General features: G+C 36.3%; 1 protein-coding gene across 1 annotated transcript in view; it reads left to right on the top strand.

Moving 5' to 3' along the window:
• Window positions 1-12,608, top strand: part of TTC17 (tetratricopeptide repeat domain 17) — a gene marked incomplete at its 5' end in the record, with an annotated part of 149,947 nt that overhangs the window by 56,819 nt on the left and 80,520 nt on the right. Inside the window, 5 exon segments of the mRNA XM_079709468.1 lie at window positions 2,672-2,818; window positions 4,160-4,275; window positions 4,432-4,597; window positions 5,765-5,842; window positions 5,983-6,207. Of these exon segments, the coding sequence (XP_079565594.1) occupies window positions 2,672-2,818; window positions 4,160-4,275; window positions 4,432-4,597; window positions 5,765-5,842; window positions 5,983-6,207 (732 nt within the window).

Genomic DNA, 12,608 nt, shown 5'->3' with positions numbered 1-12,608 from the left:
TTTCTGCTGTATAACAAAGTGAATCAGCTATATGTATACATATGTCCCCATATCCCCTCCCTCTTACATCTCCCTCCCACCCTGCCTATCCCCCCGCTCTAGGAGGCCACAAAGCACTGAGCTGATCTCCTTGTGCAATGCAGCTGCTTCCCACTAGCTAGCTATTTTACATTTGGTAGTGTATATATGTCTGTGCTACTCTTTCACTTTTTTCCAGCTTACCCTTCCCCGCACCCCATGTCCTCAAGTCCATTCTCTATGTTTGCGTCTTTATTCCTGTCCTGCCCCTAGGTTCATCAGAACCTTTTTTTTTTTTATTCCATATATATGTGTTAGCATACGGTATTTGTTTTTCTCTTTCTGACTTACTTCACTCTGTATGACAGACTCTAAATCCATCTACCTCACTACAAATAACTCAGTTTCATTTCTTTTTATGGCTGAGTAATATTCCATTGACTATATGAGCCACATCTTCTTTATCCATTCATCTGTCAATAGACACTTAGGTTGCTTCCATGTCCTGGCTAGTGTAAATAGTGCTGCAGTGAACATTGTGGTACATGACCCTTTTTGAATTATGGATTTCTCAGGGTATATGCCCAGTAGTGGGATTGCTGGGTCATATGGTAGTTTTATTTTTAGTTTTCTAAGGAACCTCCATACTGTTCTCCATAATGGCTGTATCAATTTACATTCCCACCAACAGTGCAAGAGGGTTCCCTTTTCTCCACACCCTCTCCAGCATTTATTGTTTCTAGATTTTTGATGATGGCCATTCTGACTGGTGTGAGGTGATACCTCATTGAGGTTTTGATTTGCATTGCTCTAATGATTAGTGATGTGGAGCATCCTTTCACGTGTTTGTTGGCAATCTGTATGTCTTCTTGGGAGAAATGTCTATTTAGGTCTTCTGCCCATTTTTGGATTGGGCTGTTTGTTTTTTTGATATTGAGCTGCATGTGCTGCTTATATATTTTGGAGATTAATCCTTTGTCATTTGCTTCGTTTGCAAATATTTTCTCCCATTCTGGGGGTTGCCTTTTCATTTTGTTTATGGTTTCCTTTGCTGTGCAAAACCTTTTTAAGTTCCATTAGGTCCATTTGTTTATTTTTGTTTTTATTTCCATTTCTCTAGGAGGTGGGTCAAAAAAGATCTTGCTGTGATTTATGTCAGAGTGTTCCACCTATGTTTTCCTCTAAGAGTTTTATAGTGTCTGGCCTTACATTTAGGTCTTTAATCCATTTTGAGTTTATTTTTGTATATGTGTTAGGAAGTGTTCTAATTTCATTCTTTTACATGTAGCTGTCCGGTTTTTCCAGCACCGTTTACTGAAGAGGCTGTCTTTTCTCCATTGTATATTCTTGCCTCCTTTATCAAAGATAAGGTGACAATATGTGTGCGGTTTATCTCTGGGCTTTCTATCCTGTTCCATGACCTATAGTTCTGTTTTTGTGCCAGCACCATATTGTCTTTATTACTGTAGCTTTGTAGTATAGTCTGTAGTCAGGGAACCTGATTCCTCCAGCTCTGTTTTTCTTTCTCAAGATTGCTTTGGCTATTCCAGGTCTTTTGTGTTTCCATACAAATTGTAAAATTTTCTGTTCTAATTCTGTGAAAAATGCCATTGGTAGTTTGATAGGTATTGCATTGAATCTGTAGATTGCTTTGGGTAGTATAGTCATTTTCACAGTGTTGAGTCTTCCAATCAAGAACATGGTATATCTCTTCATCTGTTTGTATCGTCTTTAATTTCTTTCATCAGTGTCTTATAGTTTTCTGAATACAGGTCTTTTGTCTCCTTAGGTAGATTTATTCCTAGGTATTTTATTGTTTTTTGTTGTAATGATAAATGAGAGTGTTTCCTTAATTTTTCAGATTTTTCATCATTAGTGTATAGGAATGCAAGAGATTTCTGTGCATTAATTTTGTATCCTGCAACTTTACCAAATTCATTGATTAGCTCTAGTAGTTTTCTGGTAGCATCTTTAGGATTCTCTATGTATATAGTATCATGTCATCTGCAAACACTGACAGTTTTACTTCTTTTCCAATTTGTATTCCTTTTATTTCTTTTTCTTCTCTGATTGCTATGGCTAAAACTTCCAAAACTATGTTGAATAATAGTTCAACAATAGTGAGAGTGGGCAACCTTGTCTTGTTCCTGATCTTAGAGGAAATCGTTTTAGTTTTTCACCATTGAAGGCTATACATATTAGAAATTGACTGTCCAGTGGTTTTTAATGCCTAAGTGATAGCTATATTAAACTTTTAAGAACGCTTAAGCACACTAATTTTATAGAATAGTGATCATTTTTAGTCTAGTTAGGGGAGAGGAATAATGAATCAAACATCTAAATCAGCTAATCATTATACCTAAAAGAGATTAAATCATAGAAAGGAAGTAGTGGGACAGGAAAGCAACCCACAGTAGTTTTCTCACACATCAATGGCATAATTGATTGAAAGTTGCTAGCTATGCATTATCTGTGAGAGAATACTGTTGGGGCATAGTTCTGAAAATTAAAGATCTTACTGCCTTTTAACTGACCTACTTTGTGATTTCCTTCTAATTTTGAGTATTCATTAACATTTTTGGCTTGAGTTAAATCTTATTCACAACTCCTTTTCTGCTTTCAATTTGATTGAACTTTTCTTTTCATTTTCTAGTTTGGTGAGGATTCATCAACCTCCAGTATGATGTCTGTGAACTTTGATGTTCAAGCAAATCAGAGTGATATCAGTGATTTGGTCAAGTCATCTCCCATAGCCCATTCTGTTCTCTGGATCTGGGGCAGGGACTCTGATGCATATAGGGTAAGTTAGTAGAGGATTATGAAGGGGTTTTCTCTAACAGACAAGATTTCTTAAAGCAGTGTCCCTCAATCCCACTGATTAATATTGCCCCAGTCACTGTTCAGCTAAGTTCAGCAAGCATTTGTTAAGCGTATATTAAATGGAAGGCATTCTGCTAGGTGGTAAGACACAGTGTCTGTCTTGAGTTCTTGGCAGTCAAGTGGGGCAGATGGACACCCTGATTTCAGTTCAAAGCTCTGAGTATAATCACCAACCCTCACAAGTTTCTAAACTTGACCTAAGTGCATGCTTGTATGTACTTCACTTATTTAATCAGAATTCTTTTATTGAGCTTCCAACTGTATACCAGGCTGATCCTGTGAATATAGTACACAAGTTCCTTGCTCTGCTGGAGCTCACATTCTAGCAGAAGATACAGATAATAAGCAAGTAAATAAATACGTATTTCTAACCTACCTAAGAAATAATTGTATGTTAGCCAATGGGGATACCAACATATGAAGACAGAAACCATGTATTTTTTATTCAATGTTAAATTTTCAGAATTGTGTTTTTATTCTAACAGAATTAATACAGCCACTTATTATTTAATTATGTCTAATATAAATTCCCAAGTTTGAAAGCTTCAGGCTATAAGTTTAGTAAACCTCTGGTGCATGTTATTTATATTTAGAAAGATGAAATTTTACAAATAAAATAATAATTGTTAAACTTCAGCATTGGCAAAGAAAAGTCTTAGTTAAGGGAAAAATAGTTTTCTGTGCCAGTTTTTTAAGTGTATGTATGCTTCCAGGTACAAGTCACAAACTCCACCTCAAATTGACTTAAACGAAAGAAAATTCACCTCATATAGGGAATCCAAAGATAGAGCAAACTTTGGCTTTGGTTGATTCAGTGGCCCAGTGACCTATTTCTTTCCTTTTCTTTAATTTGCCATCCACTGTATTGGTTCCATCCTAAAGCCTGTCTTTCTCATGGTACTGAGGTGACAGCCAGCAGTAGCTGGAGCAACATGGTTTTTGCTCCTGTGGGGCGTAAGAGACTAAGACTGGCTTTTCTTTCTTGGAAGCCCCAGGCAGACCTCTCCTTGTGTCTTACTGGCTCAGCTGAGTTAGGCCTGCCCAACCCTGAACCAGTCTGTGGTAAAGCAGGTAGAATTACTGACTTAGACTAATAATCTGCAGTAGAAAGAATATTATAGAGTCTACCACAGTGTCTGTATCTTAAAATACTAAACTGTTTTTTGGTTATCCTAGTATATTTATGTTCTTTTAAAAGTTCATTTAGCATATTGAAGTATTGAATCTGAAGAAATTTATGAGAAACTTTCTTTTTTATTAGGACAAACAGCATATTCTGTGGCCTAAAAGAGCAGATTGTGCAGAAAGCTATCCTAGAGTCCCTGTTGGCGGGGAATTGCCAACGTATTTTCTGCCTCCGGAAAACAAAGGACTCAGGCAAGTGCTGATGGATTTGGAAAAGCACTTGATTCTGCATGATTATCATCTGGCGGTTCTTTGAGAGCACCAGCCTTGGACTTGAAAGGTTAAGTCTTTATTTTGAAGTCACCCAAACTTTGAAAATATGAATTTTGTTCCTTTTTCTTGTGCCAGGATCCACGAACTGAACAGTGATGATTATTCTTCAGAAGAAGAGGCCCAAACCCCTGACTGTTCCATAACTGACATCAGAAAAAGCCAGACTCTGTCCTACTTAGTCAAAGAATTAGAGGTCCGCATGGATCTGAAAGCCAAAATGCCAGATGACCATGCACGAAAAGTAAGGCTCACTTAGGCTGGTGTTTATTGCCGTCCATTCTGGTTGACTTCACAAGCCTCATAGGTGGAGCAAAAATTTGATAGAAGGCAGTTGTTGAGCTTTAAGTTTATAAAACTGAAAGATAGAGTTAAAGATTTGGTGAAATAATTAAGAAGTCAGTCATGCTATTGAAGGAATGCCAGTAAAGTGTTCCCCAGGGTTGCTGTATACATAGACCACCTAAGCAGTGTTCCTCTAAGAGGGCTGCAAAGATGAGTAACACAGAACTCTGTTTACCTAGTGGAGGCCATTCTGACCACTGCAGTTTAGCTTTACATTCTCCAAGCTTCCAGAAGTTTGTATAAATTGAAAACTTGAGGATTCTCTTTCCTTGGCCTGATCAACCCACTTTGCGCTCATATGAGGTCCTTAGGAATTTGTATGAATTTGATAACTACTTTGCAAACATTATAAGTATGTTCTGTTATGCTGTTTTCTTTAGTTCCTATTAGCTATGTATAACTAGGAATGTTTTATTACTGAATATAAATCCTATATTAGATACCATTCCATAAATACAAATGAAAAAATTTACTTTTTACAGAGAAAACAGACCATCACCATGACCGTTTTTTAATTTAATTTTAAAACTATGAGCAGTTACTACTTACATTCAGCATTTACTGAGGCAAAAAACATTATGTTCCAGGCACAGTGTGGAGTGCTAGGAATACAAAGATAAATAGACCATGATCCCTAACTTAGAGTTGCTCACAGTTATATAAATGCTGCAAGAATATAAAGTAGATTAATTGAGGATCTGGTGCTTTTCCAGCTAGGAAGGATAGCAGATTTTAGTTGCATCAGGTGTTGCAGGCTTTGCTTTCTGAATAATTTCTTACTTGGTTCTGGACACTTAGGTTGACTTGAATGGGGAAATGATAGATCACCTTAATATGTATGTGGTGTATGTGTCTTTTAACTTTTTTTAATTAAAGGAAACTAAGGCATACGTGAGAAGGGTAGCACCTGTTGTAATGTCAAGGACTGCATGTTATGTATATAATTATAAATATCTATTCAAATTAGCTGTTCCTGAGGAGCTCAAGACTGTTGTCTATAGAAATTCTTTTCAAATGTCTTCCCTGTTATTTTCAGTTGATTCAATCTTCCTTTTGATGTTTTCAGATTTTGCTTTCCCGTATTAATAACTATACTATCCCAGAAGAAGAAATTGGGTCTTTCTTATTTCATGCTATTAACAAGGTGAGTTGCCTACTTCAGATATCTGAAATTTAAATGTTAGCTTAGTAATTGTAATTAAAAGTTAAAGTGCATGTATTAAAAATCCTTTTTAGAATGAGTACTGTATTCTTGTATTAACTGAAGTATTTGGGGTTTTTCAGCCAAATGCTCCTGTCTGGCTGATACTCAATGAAGCTGGACTCTACTGGAGAGCAGTAGGAAATAGCACCTTTGCTATTGCTTGTCTTCAGAGGGCTTTGAATTTGGCTCCCCTTCAATACCAGGATGTTCCTCTTGTGAACTTGGCCAACCTTTTGATTCACTATGGCCTTCATCTTGATGCCACTAAACTGCTGCTTCAAGCTTTGGCCATCAATAGCTCTGAGGTGAGGTTTTATGTTTCTTTGTAGCAATATATACTAAGTAGTGATAACTCAAATTCAGAGTATAATATGTGTTTTTATAGAGAGGGCATAAAAAAAAACTCATTTTATTTTTTAGTAGAATTTGCATATTGTAAGAGGGCTTTATTTTTGATGTGTTCATCTCTTTATTTTAAATGAATGAAGTTTATAAATTATAGTTATTTTTTTAGAAACATACATTTACATAAGAATGACACAGCTGCTAAAAATATACTGCCACATTTTTATGTCTGAAACATCTGCTTCTCACTTTATCCTACTCATTACAGCATGCACATTGCATAATGTTATACTGTTTTACAGCTTTAATTTATAGATACCTTTATACCAACCAAGCCAGAGCACAGTTTAAAGGTTGTTTTGATAAGGATAGATAAGTAGGTTGATATTCATGCCCTGAATCTCCCACATGCAGTCCATGGAGTTGTGTCACTGCTTTGTAGTTAAATAGTTTATTTCATTGTTTCTAAAATGCCACTTACTTTTTTTTCATATTTTAACATCTCTGAAATAAGGATGCATGTTATAATTGATGACATCTTAGGTTTGATGAATGCAGTTATAATAAATATACAGTTAAATTGCTTTTATACTTAGTGTCTAAATGTTTCTGAGTTTTATGTGCAAAGAAAGTTTTAGAAGAAGTGTGCATGAATGGCTTAGGTTTATTCGAGGTGTCCCAAAACTGATTTTTTCAGTATTAGAAGAGAATGATGCCTGTTAAGAGTTTCCTTTGAAATACACAAATTCACAACTGGATTTTAAGTAAAAGTTTATAATCACTGTTATACAACAGGCCAAGTTGCCAGAGAAGTACATCAAATATTAATCAAACGTTTACTATGTGCCAGGTGTGGCTATAGTAGAACAGATGGTCTATATGAGATGTGATAAAATGAACACCCAAATGGAAGGTTCAGCACAGCTGTATTCCCTTGATACTTCTCATGGTTCACTTTTTTCTGCCACCAGCCAAGGCAATTAGGCAGTTTTCTTCTAAAAAAAAAAAAAGAGCTCCTTTAGAGATTAGCTGCCTTTTCATATTTGAAAATTATACTAAAATTTTAGCTAAATACTGTGGTACTGCAACAAGAATAAAAATATAAATCAGGGTAGATACCCCAAAATACACCTTAATCAGACCCTACCCCTAGCTGTCAACATTTGGAAATATTTCCTTATAAGCTTTCCTTCTATGTAAATATTTCATAGTGTTGCAACTTTACTGGTGATCTTTAAAACTTATTATATAAAAAAATTTACTACTACCTAGTTTTTATAGCCATCAATTTAAATGGTTGTATAAAGGTTTGATGAATTGATATGTTAGAACTTACTCCTCTGTTGCTGGATGTTTAGGTTGCTAATATCAGTAATGATTTTCTGGATAAGACCTTTTCTGTTTTCCAGATAATTTTCTTCGGAAAGACTGCTAGTAGCAGTGGAATTACTAAGTCAATAAGTGAATGAATATTTTGATGGCTTTGATACAAAATACCAAACAATCCACAAAAAGATTTGGGCCAGTATATATTGCCATAATCAAGATCTATAAATATTCATTTTGCATGTATTGTCACCAGAATCAGTTGAAGTAACTGCTTTTATTGATTGTTTACTAGAGCCAGGCATCATACTAAGCACTTTACATGCAATAACTCATTTAATCCTCAAAACAACCCTATGAGATAAGTTTTACCCATTTGATAGAAAAAGAAAGCCAAAGGGATTTACAGAAAGTCATAGAGCTTGGATTTGAACTCAGGGAGAGTGGCCATTAGAGTTCACACTTTTATAGTCAAGTCACACTGCTTTTGTATTAACGTTTGTAAAACAGATTTACTTTAAAAAATTTCATTTCTCTGTTGTAACATAAATTTCTTTTTCTTATTTTAAGGATATTGTATTTTTTTAATGTTTATTTATTTATTTATTTGGCTACGCCAGGTCTTAGTTGCGGCGCACAGGATCTTCACAGCATGTCGGATCTCTTTTTTTTAGTCGCAGCATGCGGGATCTTTTTATTTTTTAGTTGGGGCATGTGGGATCTTTAGTTGCGGCATGCAGGCTCTTAGTTGCGGCATGTGGGATCTAGTTCCCTGACCAGGGATTGAACCCGGGCTTCCTGCATTGGAAGCTCAGAGCCTTAACCACTGGACCACCAGGGAAGTCCCTGTTTTATTGTTTATTGTTTGTTTGTTTGTGTTTCTGGCTGCGTTGGGTCTTCATTGCTGTGCGCCGGCTTTCTCTAGTTGCAGGGAGCGGGGGCTACTCTTCGTTGCTGTGTGCGGGCTTCTCATTGCAGTGGCTTCTCTTGTTGCGGAGCACAGGCTCTAGGCGCACAGGCTTCAGTAGTTGCAGCATGTGGGCTCAGTAGTTGTGGCTTGCAGGCTCTGGAGCGCAGGCTCAGTAGTTGTGGCGTACGGGCTTAGTTGCTCCATGGCATGTGGGATCTTCCCAGGCCAGGGCTCAAGCCCATGTCCCCTGCATTGGCAGGTGGATTCTTAACCACTGCGCCACCAGGAAAGTCCCCTATTTTATTGTATTTTTAAAGTAAAAGTTTATGTAGACATTTTGCTCATTTTGTTAGAATTTGTTTTTTTTAAAATTTTACATGAACTCTTTATACAATAAAGTCTTTAACTCCATCTGTCATATGTTAAAAATATTTTCTCTCTTTACCTTTTTATCTTAGCTTTTGAAACTTACCTTAATTTTCCATCTTTCCCTTTTGATATCTATTGTTAGATTTAAGGTGTCCTCATAAGAAGTCTGAAAAAAAATAGTTCTATTTTGTTTTCTTTGGTTTGTCTTTAAATAGTTGTCTCTCAGATATACAAAGGTCTTTTCCTATGCTGTTTTCTAGATGTTTTACAGTTTCAGGTTTCATATTTAGGCCTATGATCCATTTCAAGTTAAATTTTCTTTGCAGTGTGAGGTAGGGATCAAAGTTCATTCATCAAAGTTCATATCCAAATGGATATCTGATTGTTCCAGGACCATATCTCAAAAACACTACACTTTCCTTATTGAGTCACTTATCACCTTTGCTCTGAACTCCAGACTCCTTTATCCAACAGCTTTCATGACACCTCCTCTTGAATGTCTAAAACACGGTCTAAAACTACAGGCCAAAACTAAGCTCCTTAACATTGTTCTAATTTGTTCTCAGTCTTCCCCATTTCAGGAAACAGTAAAGCCAGTATCTCAGGACAAAAACTTAGAGCCATCCTTCGTACCTTTCTCTTTCTCTCAGGGCAGATTCAATCTATTAACTAATTTTGCTGATTCTGTTTTTAAAATATACCCAGACTTTCACTATTTACCATCATCTCCACTGCTATCTTATCCACACCATCATTGTCTTTTATCTAGATTATTTCAGTAGCCTCCTAACTAGCTTCTTGGCTTTCTGCCTTTGTCACCCTACACTCTATTCGCAATACAACAATGAAATTCTTTTTTTTTTTTTTTTTTGCTGTATGCGGGCCTCTCACTGTTGTGGCCTCTCCCGTTGCGGAGCACAGGCCCCGGACGCGCAGGCTCAGCGGCCATGGCTCATGGGCCTAGCCGCTCCGCAGCATGTGGGATCTTCCCGGACCGGGGCACGAACCTGTGTCCCCTGCATCGGCAGGCAGACTCTCAACCACTGCGCCACCAGGGAAGTCCTGAAATTCTTATTAAAAGTCAGATGTTGTCAGGGACTTCCCTGTTGGTCCAGTGGTTAAGACTCCACTGCAGGGGGCACAGGTTCGATCCCTGGTTAGGGAACTAAGATCCCACGTGCTGTGCAGCACAGCCAAAAAAAAAAAAAAAGAAAGAAAGAAATTGCATTATGAATAAATACAACGCCAGTAGTGCTCAACATATGCTAAACTTATATGCTGTTCCTTAGCTTTTAGGAAGCTGTTGAGTATTGCTTAAAGGGAGCTGCTTCCCCTCTCCTTTCACCTAAATTCTCTCCATCCCATAGCCAGAATTGAAAAATTACCTTCTACGTTGAAAAAATACAAGAAACAAAGTTAGTAATTTTTTTTTTAACATCAGATGTTATTTGTCTGTTCAGATCTCTGCGGTGACTCTCCATGTAACTCACAGTAAGAGACAAGAATTTATAATGATGTAGAAGGTCCTACATGACCTTGTTACTTTTCTGACCTTATCTCCATGAGATTGTTCCTTTGGTCATTCTATTCTAGCCTCACTTGCCGCCTTGCAGTTCCTTGAACGTGCTAGCTGTGCTCCCTCCTCAGGACCTTTGCATTTTCTATTCTCTCTGCTTGGAATGCTTCATCCCACTAAAATTCTTCATAGCTTGCTCCTCATCTCCTTAAAATCTTTTACAAATACTAACTTCTCAGTGAGTCTTTCCCTTACTACTCTATTTGTAATGGCACTCTCTTCCCTATGCTTAGTACTATTTATGTCTCTTCCCTGCTGTCCTTCATCACATTTTACTCACAATTGTGTGACACGAGACTATAAGATCCACTAAGGCAGGGATTTATCTTTCTTATTTTCTGCTCTATCCCCAGTGTCAAAACCAGTATTTGAAACATGGTAAACACTCAGTAATTATTTTCGGAATGAATTCATGAAAATTATTCTTTTTTTCCAAAATGCTAACCAGTTCGTCTCAATACAAGATATTTGCACAACTATCATTCTAGTCATAGGGATAATCATGATACTTCATTTCCTTCATTCTAGTTGTAAGGATAATTATGATACTTCATTTCCTTATGGAAAATATAAAGACATTTTTGAAATCTATGTACGGAATTTAATTGTATATCTTAGTGTGAACCACTAAGTAATACTTTAAATGTAACCTGAGTGCTACCTAGATTAGGCCTCTTTAATCTGGAATATTTTGTACACCTTGGTTTGGTTATAGTGAGATATTTCTGATGACCTAACAGCCTGAATCAAAAGCAAGTAGCTGATAAATTGTAGGGGATAATTGCTTTTCATGGGGATATACTGTGCAATTTGAGAATAAAACATTCTTAGATCTTTTAAAATATTTTTAATGGTAAAGTAAATAGATGGTTTGTAGAATAAATGGTTTGTATGCAGCGAATACTAAGCATAGGTGTATTTCTGCTAAAATGACCTAAACTGAATACTTCGGGCTGCGTATAAAAACAAAGTCTCAACAAACAATTGGAAAATAGAATTTTAAGACTATTTACAATAGCATCAAAAAAATCAGACATCTAGAAGTAAATCTAAAGGAAGATGCACAAGATTTCTATCGTGATTACAAAACATTGCTAAGAGAAAGAAAACCTAAATAAATCGTGATATACGTCATGTTCATGGATTGAAAGATTCAATATTGTTAAGATGTAAGTTCTCTTTAGATTGATTTATAGATTCAATTCGATCCCAAACTCCCAGCAATTGCATGTATATGTGTGTGTAAATTGATAAGGAGAGTCAAAAATCTACATAAAAATGGATCTAGAATAGCTCAAAAATTGGGATGTGAGGGGAAGAAAAAAACAGAGTTGGAAGGTTTATATTACCAGATTTCAAGACTTACTGTAATTAAATCAGTATGGTACTGGCACAAAGATACTCAAATATATCAATGGAACACAGTAGAGAAATTAGAAATAGGCCCCTGCGTATATGGTCACCTGATTTATGACAAAGGCACACTAGTTCAGTGTGTGTGGGGAGCTTTTGGTTTTTCAGTAGGTAGTAATGGAGTACTTGGATATCCCCTATGGAAAAAGAAATGAACCCTGACTCCTACTCCATATCATACACAAGATTAATTTGAGGTGGATCATGTACCAAAATGTGAAAGATAAAACAATAAAGCTTCTTGATGGAAACATGGGAGAAAGTCTTTGTTACCTTATAGCTGGCAAAGATTTCAAGAAGCACTAACTATAAAAGAAAAAAATATGTAACTGAACTTTATTAAAATTAAGAATTTCTGTTTATCAGAAGATACCATTAAGAGAATAAAAAGGGAAACAGCAGACTTGGAGAAGATATTTGCAATAAATATTTCCAATAAAGGTCTCGTGTCTAGTATATATATAAAGAACTCCTTCAAATCAGTAAGAAAAAGGCAACCCAATTTTTTTTTAAATGGGGAAAACAACAGCATTTCAGCAATAAGGGTACCCAAAGGGCCAGTAAGCACATAGAAAAATATTCAACATTATTACTAATCAAGGAAATGCACATTAAAATCACAGTGAGATGCCACTTAAGCATCTCACTGAAACAGCTAAATTTTAAAAAATGACAATAACAAGTCAGTGAATTCTCACAGTTGTTGGTAGGAGTGCAAGTCTGTATGTCCACTGGGAAATGATTTCGTTGTATCTCCTAAAACTAAA

The sequence above is a fragment of the Hyperoodon ampullatus genome (assembly GCF_949752795.1).
Source record: "Hyperoodon ampullatus genome assembly, chromosome: 7".
NCBI lineage: Eukaryota > Metazoa > Chordata > Mammalia > Artiodactyla > Ziphiidae > Hyperoodon > Hyperoodon ampullatus.
Note: the sequence above shows the minus strand (reverse complement) of the source record. Positions and strands in the feature narration are given on the sequence as shown.